We start from the raw sequence: 15871 nt of genomic DNA, 5'->3' as shown, positions 1-15871 counted from the left end.
CTAATTTTTCTGTTAAAAATGATTATCTTCTCTTGCATATTCTCTGACACTGAAGCTAAAAAAAAAATCATACTGTATTTTGTAATATTCTTATTCCCTACTGCCCCATCCTACTTTAAAGTGGGACTGAAAAATCCCTCTTTGGTATGCCAGCTAAGTCTGTTTTGTGGGGTAGAATCTTTCTAAATGGCTAACTTAATAAATCAAGCACCCAAGAACACACCTGCCTTCTACTGTGGAGCCTACAACCTACAATTAGTTTGAAGGATAGATGTGAAAACAAAATTTTATAGTCCACGTCGTTTATTTATACATATTTTACAACTTTAAAAAATCTTTTCCAGTATACAAATAATCATTTTAGTACAAGTTTGAGAGCCACATCAATTTCCATAGTAACTAATGGTCATAAACTTAATCATGAAGTTCCTGGAAGATGGATCAAATGATGAAGAAATGGGCGACCATGAACACACCCTTTAATTTCTTTTCCGAACTGGTGCTTCATTTTATAGATAAGATCCTGGACATCCTCTTGCGGTAAGTACATGGGTAGCTGTCTGGATAGGCGGACGGCTTCTCCCTATGAAAAGAAAAGCCACACATTTCATCCTTATAGGCCCTGAAGAAGAAACACACGATTCCAGTAAAATAAAAACTGATTTTCATTTTACTCAACAAATATTTAGTAAGCACCAACAATGCTGGAGACAAATTCATTGGCAACAGAAGATCCCGTGGAATTTATATTTCAATGCAGAAAATAAAAAAGCAGATTAGACAAAACATTGTGAATACCTAAGGCACACAATTAACTGGGCAAGAGCAGGGATTGTGTGAGTGGGAAGGCTTGCTCCAAGAGATGACATTTAGGCTTTTCAGTTATGTCACAGTCATGAGCAACATAAAGCATTTCAGGGACTGTAGCACTACAGGGAAGGAGACGAGATAAGGAAGTTAAACAGGAATCAGGTCATCCTCTAGGGCAGGGACAGACTAAAAGTTATTTGAACACACAGGGAAGCAGAGATTAAAACAAACAAACAAACAAACAAACAAACAAACAAAGCCTGCTAAGTGTTTCATGTCATAAAGCAGTGTGGCTGTGATGGGAAACAGGCTTTGAGGCTGACAGTCACTGTGGTGCTGGCGAGGGCTGAGAAGAGGTGCTATGGACGGTCTGCCTTTGAGGTATTTGGTAGATTGACTATGAGACCTGCAGAATCAAAGGGAATGTACTCAGGCATGGAATATAAATGTTGTTTTCAGATGCAGGAAGAGAGGTTTGGGGAATAAGAATTATAAACAGACCAACTTCTTTTAGCACACAGAAAAATCTTGCAAGCTCAGAGATGTTACATTATAGCATTACTCTCTTAGCCACAGGTATATCACCTTTTCAGCCATTCCACCTCTTTATTCCAACAGAATCCGGTTTTCTTTCACTCTGACCTTTAACCTCTCCTTCCTCTCAGACTCACTGGAACATGTTTCCCTCACTGAGGTTGAACACGGATGAGCTATCCAGAATCCAGTGCTAGGGCTGACTTAGCAACAGTTTCTGGAGTACAAAGTGTTCAGGTTTCTCTCTCTGACCCTTGTTAACCCTTAGCTGTGGGCAAATTCTATGCTGGACAATACTAGAATCAAACAACTGTCCTGACATTACCAATAGAAATGTCAGGTCTTGAGAGCCTCAGCGACACCTGGAGATTGTCCTTTCTTTGACTGGACCGGTATACTTGGCTTTATATCTGTTATGGTACTCAAATGCCCAAAGCCTCCCTACCCCTCCACTTAAAGCAGACAACTTCTCTTCTCTTAACCACATACATACATCAGATACATCTTCTCATTTACCTAAAAATGTTTCTTTTAGTAAGTCTTGATAGTGTACAGAAAGATTGGTGTGAATTTGAGGCCAGTATGGGCTACATAGTGAGGTCTCATCTCAAAAAAAAAAAAAAAATAGTAATAATGAAAACTACCACAAAAAAACAAAGAAAAATTATTTTTTACTCTTGAACATTATGTTTCTCCTTTTAAAAAATTCTGTCACACTGGATTATTTTATTTGCCCCAACCCCTCTCTTTTGGCTTTTCTGAACAGGACTTCTCTGTGTAGCCCAGGCTATCCTAGAACTCACTTGGTAGACCAGCCTGACCTTTAATTCACAGAGTGCCCTACTTTTGTCTCTGGCTGATTGTTTTTAACTTCTCCATAACAACCATGCCTAGATGTTCTAGCCTGGTACACATCAGTAAAACCATTTCAGTTCATTCTCAACTCCTTTTTTCCTCCATTATGTCTAAAACCTTATTTCTTAACCACATGTTTTTTGCTCTTAAGAAAGACTTCTCTGGGGTTCCTTGAAACTATAACTGCTGAATTGCCCTGGCAACAGGCTGGAAATTTCCACAAGACAAAGCTTCCTAGGGGCTCTAAGCACCACTGAATCCATTCTCCAGAGTCAGGTGACACACAGCATGCTTGGTATCTAAATGCCATGAACAAAAAGCCCACTTTAATACAGAAGAAAACAAAGTCCAGGTCTGTTTTGAGAATGACAGCAGTGAACCTTAATGAGACACTCAGAACTTCAGCTACAGAAGTAGTAGAGGCTGTTTCTCTAGACTTGGGCTACACTTGGTGGGCTCAGAAACTTCCTCAGCCCCTTCCAGTTAGATTTTATTTTTGAGACGAGTATGCAGTCCTGACTGGCAGTAAATCCTCCTGCCTCAGTCTTCCGAGTGCTGGACATGTACACAGATATGCCATCAAACCTGGCTTGTTCTGAGTGCACCTTTCTAAATCTAATTTTATAATTCTCATTTTGGTAGATGCTACAAAGTTTTGCAAAGTGAAACTTCATTTATTCAACAACTTAGCTCCCTGTACTGAATAATTTGGATCTCTTCCTTTTGAAGTGCTTGTTCGGGGATCAGAGTCACCTCAAAATGTTTTAGATAAATAATATGGCATAAAAGTTGAACACCTTGGAAGCCACTCTGAACTTACTTACAGAATTAATAAAAAAAAAGAATGTTTCATAAGTAACCATCTCGATATGGGTCTAAGAATTGTATGACAGATCTCTGATAGTGTTTATTAGTCTACACTGTGAAACATGTTATTGAGTTTTTTAAAATAGCATTTTCTTCTTGAAAACGAACATTTTAGAAACTATTCTTTTAACCATTTACTACTGGGGTAGGTGGGCAAAACACCTTTAATCCTGGCATAGGATTAAAGACAGAAGGTAGAGAGAGGCAGGTCTCTTGTGAGTTCAAGGCCAGCCTGGTCCACAGAATGAGTTCCAGTCAGCCAGGGCTAGGTAGTAGGACCCTGCCGGAAAAGTGAACAAAATAAAAACAAAGTTTTCTGTTTGTAGGCAGCTCCTGTGATCCAGTGAGGCATACCTCCAGATAATTTATCACTTTTCGAGGTCTACATTCATAAATCTCCTTTGCGTTTTTGTTTACTATAGCATTAAGAATTTCCTTTAGATCCATTACTCCATAGAACGGGAGGCACTTAGCCATGCCTTCTATTTCCAAGTAGTTCTCAGCACTGGAAACTCCTGAGAAGAAACAAAAACAAGCAGATGCAGAGACACAGTTAGGTCAGTTAAAATTGTATTCCAGAACACGTCTGCTGGAAACAGGCACCACTGTTAGAACACTTAACAAACACTCATCAGAATTTAATACATCAGGATAAAGTTCTGTTCCTCCATGAGAGTATAAATAATCACTTTCCAGAAGACCGCACATTAAGTCATAGGTGCTCATGACAATACATGTGCTTCCTACAATTTAATTTAATCTCGCTTCCTACCGCTCTGTTCCTCACATTTGCTCAGAATATTTACTTTGGAGAGAAAATGAAGTCCCATGATATTTATTAAAATCAAAAGGGTTTAAGCATTTTATCAACTGCTGTATTTCAAATTCTAGCCCACTGGTCTAATATTTAACTTAAAGACCTCAATTATTTGAATAAAAATAGACACTCTTACCTTGTTACTATATGTTACTATAAACTTTCAGGAAATAAATAATGCTAGCATTTATTCAACACATCAAAAAAGATAAGGAAGAACACTTCATATTCATCAAAGGAAAAATCCACCAAGATGAACTCTCAATCCTAAATATCTATGCCCCAAATACAAGGGCACCTACATATGTAAAAGAAACCTTACTAAAGCTCAAAACACACATTGCACCTCACACAATAATAGTGGGAGATTTCAACACCCCACTCTCATCAATGGACAGATCATGGAAACAGAAATTGAACAGAGATGTAGACAGACTAAGAGAAGTCATGAGCCAAATGGACTTAACAGATATTTATAGAACATTCTATCCTAAAGCAAAAGGATATACCTTCTTCTCAGCTCCTCATGGTACTTTCTCCAAAATTGACCATATACTTGGTCAAAAAACGGGCCTCAACAGGTACAGAAAGATAGAAATAATCCCATGCGTGCTATCGGACCACCACGGCCTAAAACTGGTCTTCAATAACAATAAGGGAAGAACGCCCCCATATACTTGGAAATTGAACAATACTCTACTCAATGATAACCTGGTCAAGGAAGAAATAAAGAAAGAAATTAAAAACTTTTTAGAATTTAATGAAAATGAAGGTACAACATACCCAAACTTATGGGACACAATGAAAGCTGTGCTAAGAGGAAAACTCATAGCGCTGAGTGCCTGCAGAAACAGGAAAGAGCATATGTCAGCAGCTTGACAGCACACCTAAAAGCTCTAGAACAAAAAGAAGCACATACACCCAGGAGGAGTAGAAGGCAGGAAATAATCAAACTCAGAGCTGAAATCAACCAAGTAGAAACAAAAAGGACCATAGAAAGAATCAACAGAACCAAAAGTTGGTTCTTTGAGAAAATCAACAAGATAGATAAACCCTTAGCCAGACTAACGAGAGGACACAGAGAGTGTGTCCAAATTAACAAAATCAGAAATGAAAAGGGAGATATAACAACAGATTCAGAGGAAATTCAAAAAATCATCAGATCTTACTATAAAAACCTATATTCAACAAAACTTGAAAATCTTCAGGAAATGGACAATTTCCTAGACAGATACCAGGTACCGAAGTTAAATCAGGAACAGATAAACCAGTTAAACAACCCCATAACTCCTAAGGAAATAGAAGCAGTCATTAAAGGTCTCCCAACCAAAAAGAGCCCAGGTCCAGACGGGTTTAGTGCAGAATTCTACCAAACCTTCATAGAAGACCTCATACCAATATTATCCAAACTATTCCACAAAATTGAAACAGATGGATCACTACCGAATACCTTCTACGAAGCCACAATTACTCTTATACCTAAACCACACAAAGACACAGCAAAGAAAGAGAACTTCAGACCAATTTCCCTTATGAATATCGACGCAAAAATACTCAACAAAATTCTGGCAAACCGAATCCAAGAGCACATCAAAACAATCATCCACCATGACCAAGTAGGCTTCATCCCAGGCATGCAGGGATGGTTTAATATACAGAAAACCATCAACGTGATCCATTATATAAACAAACTGAAAGAACAGAACCACATGATCATTTCATTAGATGCTGAGAAAGCATTTGACAAAATTCAACACCCCTTCATGATAAAAGTCCTGGAAAGAATAGGAATTCAAGGCCCATACCTAAACATAGTAAAAGCCATATACAGCAAACCAGTTGCTAACATTAAACTAAATGGAGAGAAACTTGAAGCAATCCCACTAAAATCAGGGACTAGACAAGGCTGCCCACTCTCTCCCTACTTATTCAATATAGTTCTTGAAGTTCTAGCCAGAGCAATCAGACAACAAAAGGAGGTCAAGGGGATACAGATCGGAAAAGAAGAAGTCAAAATATCACTGTTTGCAGATGATATGATAGTATATTTAAGTGATCCCAAAAGTTCCACCAGAGAACTACTAAAGCTGATAAACAACTTCAGCAAAGTGGCTGGGTATAAAATTAACTCAAATAAATCAGTAGACTTCCTCTAAACAATTTAACTAAGAAAATGCTTGAAATTGGTGTTATGTATTAAGCTATTTTGGGGTAATTCAGTTGGTAGGAAATCCCCAAGAGTATACATTCCGAAGTATCTCCTTTGACATTAAGGGACAGAATGTGCTTATCCTATTTGTGTAACAGCACCTTTAATACTGTAGTAATATCATGTTGCTTAGAAGGGAAGAGTCCAGTCTTTGACTAATAGCTGTTGGTAAGCTAATACAAACTGAAGACTGCAGATCTCGGGAATGGAATGGTCTACCATCTAGTATAACCTCGGGTTTGGTCCAGCTTTCAGACCAAACAGTAGGAAAGTAACGTTCTTCCTAGGGAACAACTGAGGAAAGATGAGCGGACACATCATCAAGCACTAGAAGATGAGCTACAGAGTTCACTAAGGGAGGGGATATGAGTTAGAGCACACGGGGACCTCAGGTAGGACCGGAAACCATGTGAGGAAGGCACTCAGGATTCAGCAGGCTGTAGTCCATCCTTTTAACATCTATACGGATGTGAAGAAAGGCACCTTTCATCAACTCCAGGTACAGAGGCAGGTGAAGAATGAAGTCACACGAATGCACACATGTATACCCCTGCCCCTAGTCTCCTTATGCAAAATTTCTAATTAAAAGATACCAGAGACCTCAAGGAAAACATCTATATGAAGACTAGAAGAAGTGAACTGGAATCAGTTCAGGTCTGAAAAAGGGGGGGGGGGGCTGGATGGGCAGAGTCCTAGGTTTACTGGTTGTTTGTTTTGTATATGGGGACAGGTCTCACTGCATAGCCCAAGATTGCTTTAAATTCACTATATATTCCAGGCTAGGCTAGACATGTGACACTTTTCCCACATTGGCCTCTCAAGGCATGGTAACAGGCAAGCACCCAGCTGTGCCCTGGATTTACGTTACTTCACACTTACTCCGTGAAGTTAATATACCAACTTTATGGAGGGCCATACAACAAATCCCCTAGACTCCTGAGGCAGGCTGCGTGGGTTCCAATCTTGGACCTAACACTGATTGCCCTCTGGAGCAAACTTAACTTCTTCCTACTTTACTTTTCTCATCTGTAAACTGTGGACTGCGATGCGAGCTACTCTGTAGGCTGTTAGAGGGTTGATATGTTAATTCTTTGAAGGGTACTCTGCATATAATGGTTATTCAAAATTTATTAGTTGTTGTTAATGGACAAACTGAGAAATCTGTGATCTGGACATGCAATCTCCATAAAGTGTAACGGCTGTAACCATGGAAGTAAGGCATTTATGGGAGGTATCTTTACATTGTGAATCTGAGAAAAAAATCAAGCAAAATTTGAAGTTTGGAAAACAGAATCTTTTTCCCCAAATATCCAGCTCTGTACTTTTGTACACTATTGTTATTTATTTTCTAAAATTTATTGATTGATTGATTGATTTTTACTATTGTTGTTGTTGTTGTATAGAGTTTTATCTGTATGCATGCCTGTCCACCACATGAAGGAGGACAGAACAGGTTGTTGAATCAGAGCTGGAAATATTTACGAGTTGCTCTGCGGGACCTCTGGAAGAGCAGCCGGTGCTTTTAAGCGCTAAGCCATCTCTCCAGCTCCCACTTACTGTCTCCTGGGCCTCTGGGAAAGCATTCTTCTAAAAACGCTTTCCTACATTTTGGGTATGACAGTTGAGGCACTGCAGTCTTTCCACATGGTGGCCATGGAACTGGACAGAACACAAAGGGGAAGAAACAGTCATGCTGGCACAGAGGCGAAACTGTTAAACGGCAAAAGAGATGGTCACTTTCACATATCTGCTTTACCATCCAAGAGTCTGGACAGCTAAGTTACACAAGAAGACAGTTGGGTTGCCATGTCAAAAGATAACAGAAAGTGTAGTGATCACCTGAGCACCTCTCTGAAGGAAGCCCTCCTCTGCAGTGACAACGCAGACAGTGACTTTTAGTGAAATGGAAATACACCTGAGGGCTCTGAGAGCCGGAAGCAGCTGTTGGGAAGGTTTATTTTTTTCCGTTTCAGAAAAGCCACATTATTGTTACCTGGTGTCAATCTGATCTTGAAGCCATTTGCTGTGAGACGAGGGTCACACAGGTAAACTGATCCACGGCATCTTTCCTCAACTGTCGACATTTTATGTAAAACTTCTAAATAATCAGACCCATTAAAAAGACTGAAAAAGAAAGAAATTATGGTTCTTTAAGTTACTAAACATTCAGATTGAAACAAGGAAGTTTATGGGTGTTTTGAAAGTGTTCCAATTACATGAAGTGCCGAGCCCTCTGAGAAGCACTCTGTATCCTGCTGGCATTGTCTAAGAGGCCCTCTGTAGACATAGCATTGAACTGAAGGTGCCTCAGAACAGTCATTACAGAGGAGGACCTGCCTACTGATGAGGACCAATCCCCATCTATGCAAAGGGAACGTGAGTGTCTAGCACAGTAGAGAATCAACTTAGGTACACAACACGTTGTAGAATGATGCTGTATCTTCTTATAGATACATTAAAATCTTTTTGATTTTGATTTTGATTTTGCTGAGTACTCCACTGACTGTGATATTACAGAAAACACATTGGCTGTATGTCTTGCTCATCTTATCAACTCTGGAACCAATCTGAAAGCTTGTGGTAAGGATGACAGGGGAGATTCCACAGGTAAGCAGTCTGTGTTAGAACCCTGGATGCGTGGCTTACTTACTGCTTCTGTAAGGGCACCTAAGGTGACTTTTCTGAGTTTGTGATTAGCTTAGAATCTAATCATTTCTGTGAGTATAGGAAAGGATTAAGCGTAAGAATTACGCTCACACACCTTAGTGACTGAAAGGAAACATGTATGGGCAGAAACAGGATGGAGCAAAGAATGTTGGCAAAGACTGCTGAAGGCATTCGCTATGTAAATCTACTCTAGTGTATGCTTGACGGTGTCAGAGCAGGGTAATACCAAGAAAAAGCCCAGCACTCTAGCTTTTGATTACCACAGAGAAGTCATGAAGGTAGAGGAGAAAGGAGCTTGGGCCTTACTGAGTGGAGGAATGAACACTCAGAACTTCTAACATTATTTGTAAGCAACTCATAGCATCATTACTTTCGAAAAACTTCCTTAAAAATATTCCTTCAAATAAGTACCACTATGCCTACCAGAAAACCTTCAACTTTTAACATTAAACATCCCGAGTTAAAAATGTCTCTTCGCCGTACCTCTCTGTTAATACGATTGGCTTTTCTAGCGGTTCTGCAAGGAATTTATGATTCTCAAGAAGTCTTTTAAATAGCAGGGCTTCCTCCACTCTGTATGGGTTCAGCAACATGACATCTGCTCTGGATGTGACCAGCCATGCATCAGGAAACTTGAGACTGTGGATCAGGCAAATCTCATCCTTCTCCTCTAAGTCAACTTCCTTTTGTTTGTTAAAGTTCACTTTTAAGTTTTCCATAGAAAAGGGGATCTTTGTTATTTTAATATTTTCACTCTTCTTTTCATTCTGGGACTGGAAGAGCTCGTCCAGTTTTGGCTGGTTAGACAAGTCTTTCACCTTGTGTCTCTGTGTGCAGCCCCACGCACCAGTGGCTCTTAGCTTTTTCCTGCCATCTTTTAATGACACTTGTGCTTCCTGTTCAATGGCTTTCTTCATTTGGTTATTGTATCGTTCCAAGTCTTTTTTAGCCTTTTCCTCATATCTAAGAACAGAGATAAAACAGAATTAATGAGTTCATAGTGAAAAACATAACAACATAATAATCATCTAAAGTAAATTTTAACAGTAACAAGCGGTCATTCAGTAATGACAATGAAATATGTATTAGAAACCCTCTTGTGTGCTTATGATAAACTCCAAACAGAGCACAGAATTTGGTCCCTGTAAAGCAGTCAAAAGCAAATGGGAAAGGACCTGTATTTGCATCCATGAAGGTCTGACCCAGCATTAGCAAGTGGGAGCTTTAGCTAGGAAATGGCACTTAGTAGCCTGTATCACCAGAACACAGATCCTTGCTTCCAGAACAACTTGAAATCAAGAGAAAAATCCCATGTGTGAAAGCCCTCAGGAAAACATTAAAATGCTAATGAATCGAACAGAGCTTCCATTGCTTCTGGTGGAGAAGAAACAGACCCTGGTGTCTGAGTTACATGTGGAGCTTGGTAAGCAAGCATCATGGGCTTTAATTTAAAACTTGAAGAGTACCATGTTAGGAGGAAACCCCTACACCCTAGAACTGAGTAAATCTCCTATGATTCAATGCAAGATGAACTCCCACAAGCTCAAAGGCATCTTAAATAAAAACGATCACTTTCCAGAAAGGAACAAACATCACCCACGATGTCCACTGCACGACTGAAACTCACCACTCTACAACAAAACAGAGAGTGAGAGTCATGGCCAAGGGGAAGAGGTCAGGAAAAGAGCCAGGAGTCAGATTTATAGTTAATAAAAAGTTTTGTGTGCATGTTTTAGGGCTCTAGATGAGCAACAGAAAGAGAAATAGGAAGACTAAAGGGGAGGCTCCAGTAAGAAGTGGATTTATATATATACAGAGAAGTGGGCCATCTAGAACTAAATGACAGGATCTGAAAGGGAACAGCCATTGCACAGACTTAGTTATAGACCAGAGACAGAAACAACAAAAGGCCAGCGAACCTGAGGGCAGAGCTACAGCAATGACCACTGTGAGCACAGTGACAGAAAATGGACCTGTGCACACTGAAGCACGCAGGGGCGTATGCACAAGCTTCCCGACGTGTCGAGCATTTAATGATGAGCCAACCTGTACAATTGTAATACCTTAAGACCCAAGCGGCAAGTCCAGGCAGGATCAATGCAAGTGCACCTGCCAAATACACCAGAAGCAAACTGTGAACTGAGATGAATCAGGGAGAAGAGACCAAGAAGAAGGACAATGTGATCCCTGCTGAGTGTGCGGCGTTAGGTGGCAAGAGAGCCGCAGTCCACATCTACCAACCATAAATATCCTTTAAAGGGAAAATTAAACAAATGCCTTCAGATAAAACACGTTTTCTGCTAACCTGGCTGCACTCTTAAAGAATGATATAAGCACAAAAGTAATTATACCTGTGGGCCTGTAGGTTTTATGTGAGACTCTATGGTATTAACTTTACCTAAGTGCAATAACGGGGTGCCTGATGTATTCAGCAATGCAAACACTAATATAAATTAGATGTTAAAATGTATTCACTTAAACCTTGAGTACCTCTGCAAGTGTTCCACAAGAAGACAGGGCAGACACAAGAAGGGCATCTCTAATCCTAATAATGTCAATGACTTTATGACATAGACCAAATCTGCAAGCTAAAGGACAGGATACCCAGTGTCATGGGCTTCTAAGAATTGTACTTTTATAACGCAGAGGTATACAAGAGCGGAGAAATGTATATACACTACCCAAACAGAAAGTGTAAGAAAACAAGAGACTGACAACATTAAATGAAGCAGATCAAAATGCTAAATTGTCAGAGATGCAGGGCTCATTAGAAAGCTTAACACTCACATGTGTGTGCACCCAGTAATAGAGCTTTCAATATCAAGAGATTTGAAGCTAAATCTGAAGCAAAGTCCAGCGATATCAAGCAAAATCTCACAGCCTAAATGCAGAAATAAAGTGAGACGCATAGCTGGAGACACTGATGCCTTTCCCCTCAGTGCCACATGCAGATTTTACTTTGAGGTAAACAGGAATTCTGACTCTTTGTATGTAAACATGGATCATTCAACAGGACCGGAAATACGAGGAGCAAATTCTCAATACATGCCAACAGGTGAGTGAAAACTAACTTATTTTCTGTCCATGTTAAACTGGAACCCAAGTTTATTCATAAAAGCCTTTAAAGTCTGAAAACTAAGACAATAGTATTCACACTAGCCTCAGTATCTACCAAGTAGAGGTTGAATTAATAAACCTTATTATTCTTATAAAATTAAACATTATTACTTAAAATGGTGTGTCTTGGAAATATTGTTAGAAGTTAGAAGTATCATATAGTTTTATTTATTTGAAGTTTAAATACTGGCAACTGACCTGGATTCCTGAGATCTCTCAGACACTGAGCCACCAACCAGGCAGCATACATCATCTGAGATGAGGCCCCTGACACGAATACAGCAGAGGACTGCCTGGTCTGGCCTCAGTCAGAAAACACGCACTTAACCCTTGAGAGATTTGAGGCCCCAGGAAATGGGGAGGCCTGGTGGGGTGGGAGTGGTAGGGTGGGACGTCCTCTTGGAGGTGGGGGGAGGTATGGGAGGGAGTTGGGGGGGTGCAGACTGGGAGAAGGAGGAAGTCTAGACTGTAAAAAAAAGGATTAAAAAATAAAAATAAATACATTTTTAAAAAGTTTAGTAATTAAATAAAGCTGTTTTTTTTTAATTAGGTTTTAAATTTGGGCCTAGGGAACTAAGATTATTTCAGGTCTGGTAGGAAGCTGGCTTAGATTCTACAGAACGTTATTTGATTTGTATACTGTACAGTTAGACTGTGAACCAACAGAGCAGGACATGGTATACAGTCCATGCTCAGAACATGCTTCTGAATACAGAAACGCTACACATTAGTTGGAGAAGATTGTGATTAAGGTCTGCGTCACTGTAAACTAGATAAACATTAGTCATCATTCGCCTTTCATATTCATATTCTTGAAAATTATTTTCTTCCACTTATTCCTAAAACACGAACATATGGGTTAGTTATACAAAGCACATGGTCTTTAATAGTTTACTTTCACAGGCACTAGAAATAAGTATATTTTTAGCACTGAGACCTCAGAACTCCAGACTTTTCCTATGGGATGGAAAATGAGTTCAAGATAAAGGTCATTTTTATAATTAATTATAATGTGCAAATTTTCACATATGGTACTAATCTTTTGATTTATTCAAGAAGTCAATTTAATGAGTTCTTTTGGAAACATAAAAAAGTTATGTCCAAAATAATACTAGGTAAATGTTAAGTAATAACAGATGTTACCTTTGTATTTAATGCCATTAAGGGGCTTAGCAACTTAAATGGAAAATATTCGCCCCGTTTGACTAAGCAGTCAATCAAAGGATGTTTCTGAGACAAAAGGCTACATTTAATTATAAAGTTTACTTAACATTTTCAGCAACATCTGAATTACATTATTTAGTTATTTTAAGTAGGAATATATTTATGTATTGCAAATGAAAGCTCAAATTAACACCAACTGATAAGGGCTCCTTCCTCTCCCAAGTGGTAGGGAGGTGCATGGCGCACACCTGGATTCTGGCCCTCTAGAGTAAATGAGAGAAAAACAAGAGGTCATAAGAATCAGAAAGGACCTAAGTATTCCCTACCCCACATCTGTCCTACTTTCTCAGCCAGGACTGAGATTCTGGCTAATCCTGGGGCTTGCACAACTATCCTCAACCTCGCCACCACCCCTTTCCCACCTTTCTTCATCACACTCTCACGTTCTGCCCAAGTCGTACTGTCTTCCTTGGCAATATCATGTTCCTTCTCATGTGATAATTCCCTAAAAACTTTCTGGTCTCATAGAAGGAAGTAATTTTCCTGTATATCAGACAACTGGTAAGTGTTTTCACAACTCTCTGTATTGTCCTTATGAAAGGCACTAATTCTATTATGAAGGTCGCGGAGTGCAACTAAGAGGCCCACAACTCACAATGTGCGGGGAGTGAGACTTTGTAGGACTCAGTCCTAAATGGGATGTCTATGCAGATGAGACCTAAAGACAGTCAGAGCCAGAGGTAATGGATGATTCTAAGGAAACAGCGTCGTCTTCCAGACACAGCACGACTGATGCATACATGAAGTCACAGACTGTGGCAGCATGCACAGGGCCTATAAGGTTCAAGACAGATGGGGTCCAAGAACTGAGAAGGTGCCATGGACACAGTTGCTTATTCTTAACTAAGTAGCTATCTCCCACTCACATCTGCTTGCAAAGGAAAAAAAATTAGTTTTCTCCAATGGTGCCTCACTGGGTATATTAACTACATTTCAGGTAGGCCCCATGCCCAGCAGTAGATGATCACTGCAAAAGGATCTCAAGGGCATTTTTTGATCTTATTAGTCTTTTCTGAGTGTATATTTTAGGTTTTGGTTTTGTGTCTTTGTAATGTATGTGTTTCTTGATTCTTTGTATTTTAAAGAGTGAGAGCACAGCAAGAGCTAGAGAGAACAAGAGAGCAAGAGAGCACAAGAAACTGAGAGAAAGGGAGAAAGGAAGTGGCTGGGTGAGGTTGGCTGGGTAGGTAGGTAGGGAGGAGCAGGGAAAGGGGAAACAATCATCAGAATATATTGTATAAAGTGTTTTTCAATTAAAAAAACTCATAAAATTCTGTGATTGCTACAGGACAAACTGCAGACTATACTATTTATGAGTAGACAATTAATGTTATTTTTAACTGAAGTGACCAGCCAGAGTACAGGCTATCCTTAACAAGTTATTTCCTAAATGGAGGAAGGGAATGGAAAGGAGAAAGGAAATGCCAAAATGAACTGAAGCATTGTAGAAGGGGCTGACTCTTCCTACGGAGATGGAAGAGAGGGCGGGCCTTAGAGAGGAGGGCGGGCCTTAGAGAGGGAGGCAGGCGCTCTGCCTTTGTACTACCATGGATGACAGCCTGAGGAGGGGCAGTCAGGCAGTACCTTTGTGACAGTGAGGATGGAGGCCAGAGACTTATGGAAGGCATGCAGGTGCTCTGCCACTGAGATGCATACCAGATCACTCTTGTAACACATCTATTCTTTGCAGAATTGAGGAGAAGAGGAAATTTCAAAATGAAAGCTGGAGAAGATTTGACAACCATGGATTCAATCCAGTGGATCACAGTCCAAGGAGCCCTGGCCTTGAAATGAAACATTTTGTTTTTTTAAAAAAGCATCTGTGTGTCTGATTCTAAGAGATCAGTACTTTCTTGGCACATTTCTGTCTCTGACATCCAAGTCAACTGAACTGACGTAGAACAAATGAAAACTGCCATTTATAACACAAACGGCTTAACAATCCCCATTACGCTAACAGAGAAGTCACTCTGAGTGTGGGACATTGCCCTGAGCTCTAATAGCCATGATCTCAACTACTCCTCGCAACAGTGACAGACCACAGCACACCTTTATTGACAGCCAGCAAAGAATGACTATCACAGGTCCCAGGCGTAGTTTCTGAGGTCTGCCCTAAATGGATTCCACAACACTGCTAAAGAAAAATGTAGATGAAGCTTACTAGCCATAATGCTAACTAATAATCTGACAACTTGGGACTCATTGGCCATCATCTTTATTAGGGCTGAGACTGCTTGCAAGTGAGACTCAAGAGCCAACATGCTGTCGACGTCCTCCCCTGAGAGGAAGGAGTAGAAAGGTCACCCAGCTCTGCTTCCTTCACCTCTCAGGAAGCTGTATGCAATTCTGACTCAACTGCATATGACATCATGGAGGTACTAAAGTAGACAGAGGGTGCTAACTGAGGGGCCTCTATCTGTACAGCTATGCTGGTCATGACTTTTTACTGGTACAGCTGATTTGGGGTCACTGAGCCTCCTGTAAGCAAACCCACATCCATGCTCTTTGGTTAAGCCCAATAAACTTACTGGTTCCCCAAGCTGGACTAAGCTGGACTCTGGTGGATCTGTACATTGTTTGTCTTGGGTGCCTTGTAAGGAAGGGGTACAAGTTTGTTCACATCTCCCAAGGGAAAAGTTCCCACAAGAAACTATGCCCATTAGATTGTTCTGGGACATAAGCTTAGATCTGAAGATACAGGTAATATTTTAATCGGATCAAACCACTTACTTACATACCCCAAACACCCACAACATTTTACAAACTGACAA

General features: G+C 40.1%; 1 protein-coding gene across 7 annotated transcripts in view; it reads right to left on the bottom strand.

Annotated features, from left to right (window-relative positions):
- Positions 1-285: 285 nt before the first annotated feature.
- Pms1 (PMS1 homolog 1, mismatch repair system component) overlaps positions 286-15871 on the bottom strand; it is a 110833-nt gene continuing 95247 nt past the window's right edge. For all 7 annotated transcript variants that reach the window (XM_039084041.1, XM_039084044.2, XM_039084043.2 and 4 more), the window contains 4 exon segments: positions 9243-9722; positions 8086-8216; positions 3421-3581; positions 286-583 (listed from right to left, as the gene is read on the bottom strand). In XM_039084041.1, coding sequence (XP_038939969.1) covers positions 419-583; positions 3421-3581; positions 8086-8216; positions 9243-9722 — 937 coding nt within the window. In that variant the 3' untranslated portion in view covers positions 286-418.

The sequence above is a fragment of the Rattus norvegicus genome, chromosome 9 (genome assembly GCF_036323735.1).
Source record: "Rattus norvegicus strain BN/NHsdMcwi chromosome 9, GRCr8, whole genome shotgun sequence".
NCBI classification, from domain to species: domain Eukaryota; kingdom Metazoa; phylum Chordata; class Mammalia; order Rodentia; family Muridae; genus Rattus; species Rattus norvegicus.
This window is presented reverse-complemented; position numbering and strand designations above follow the sequence as displayed.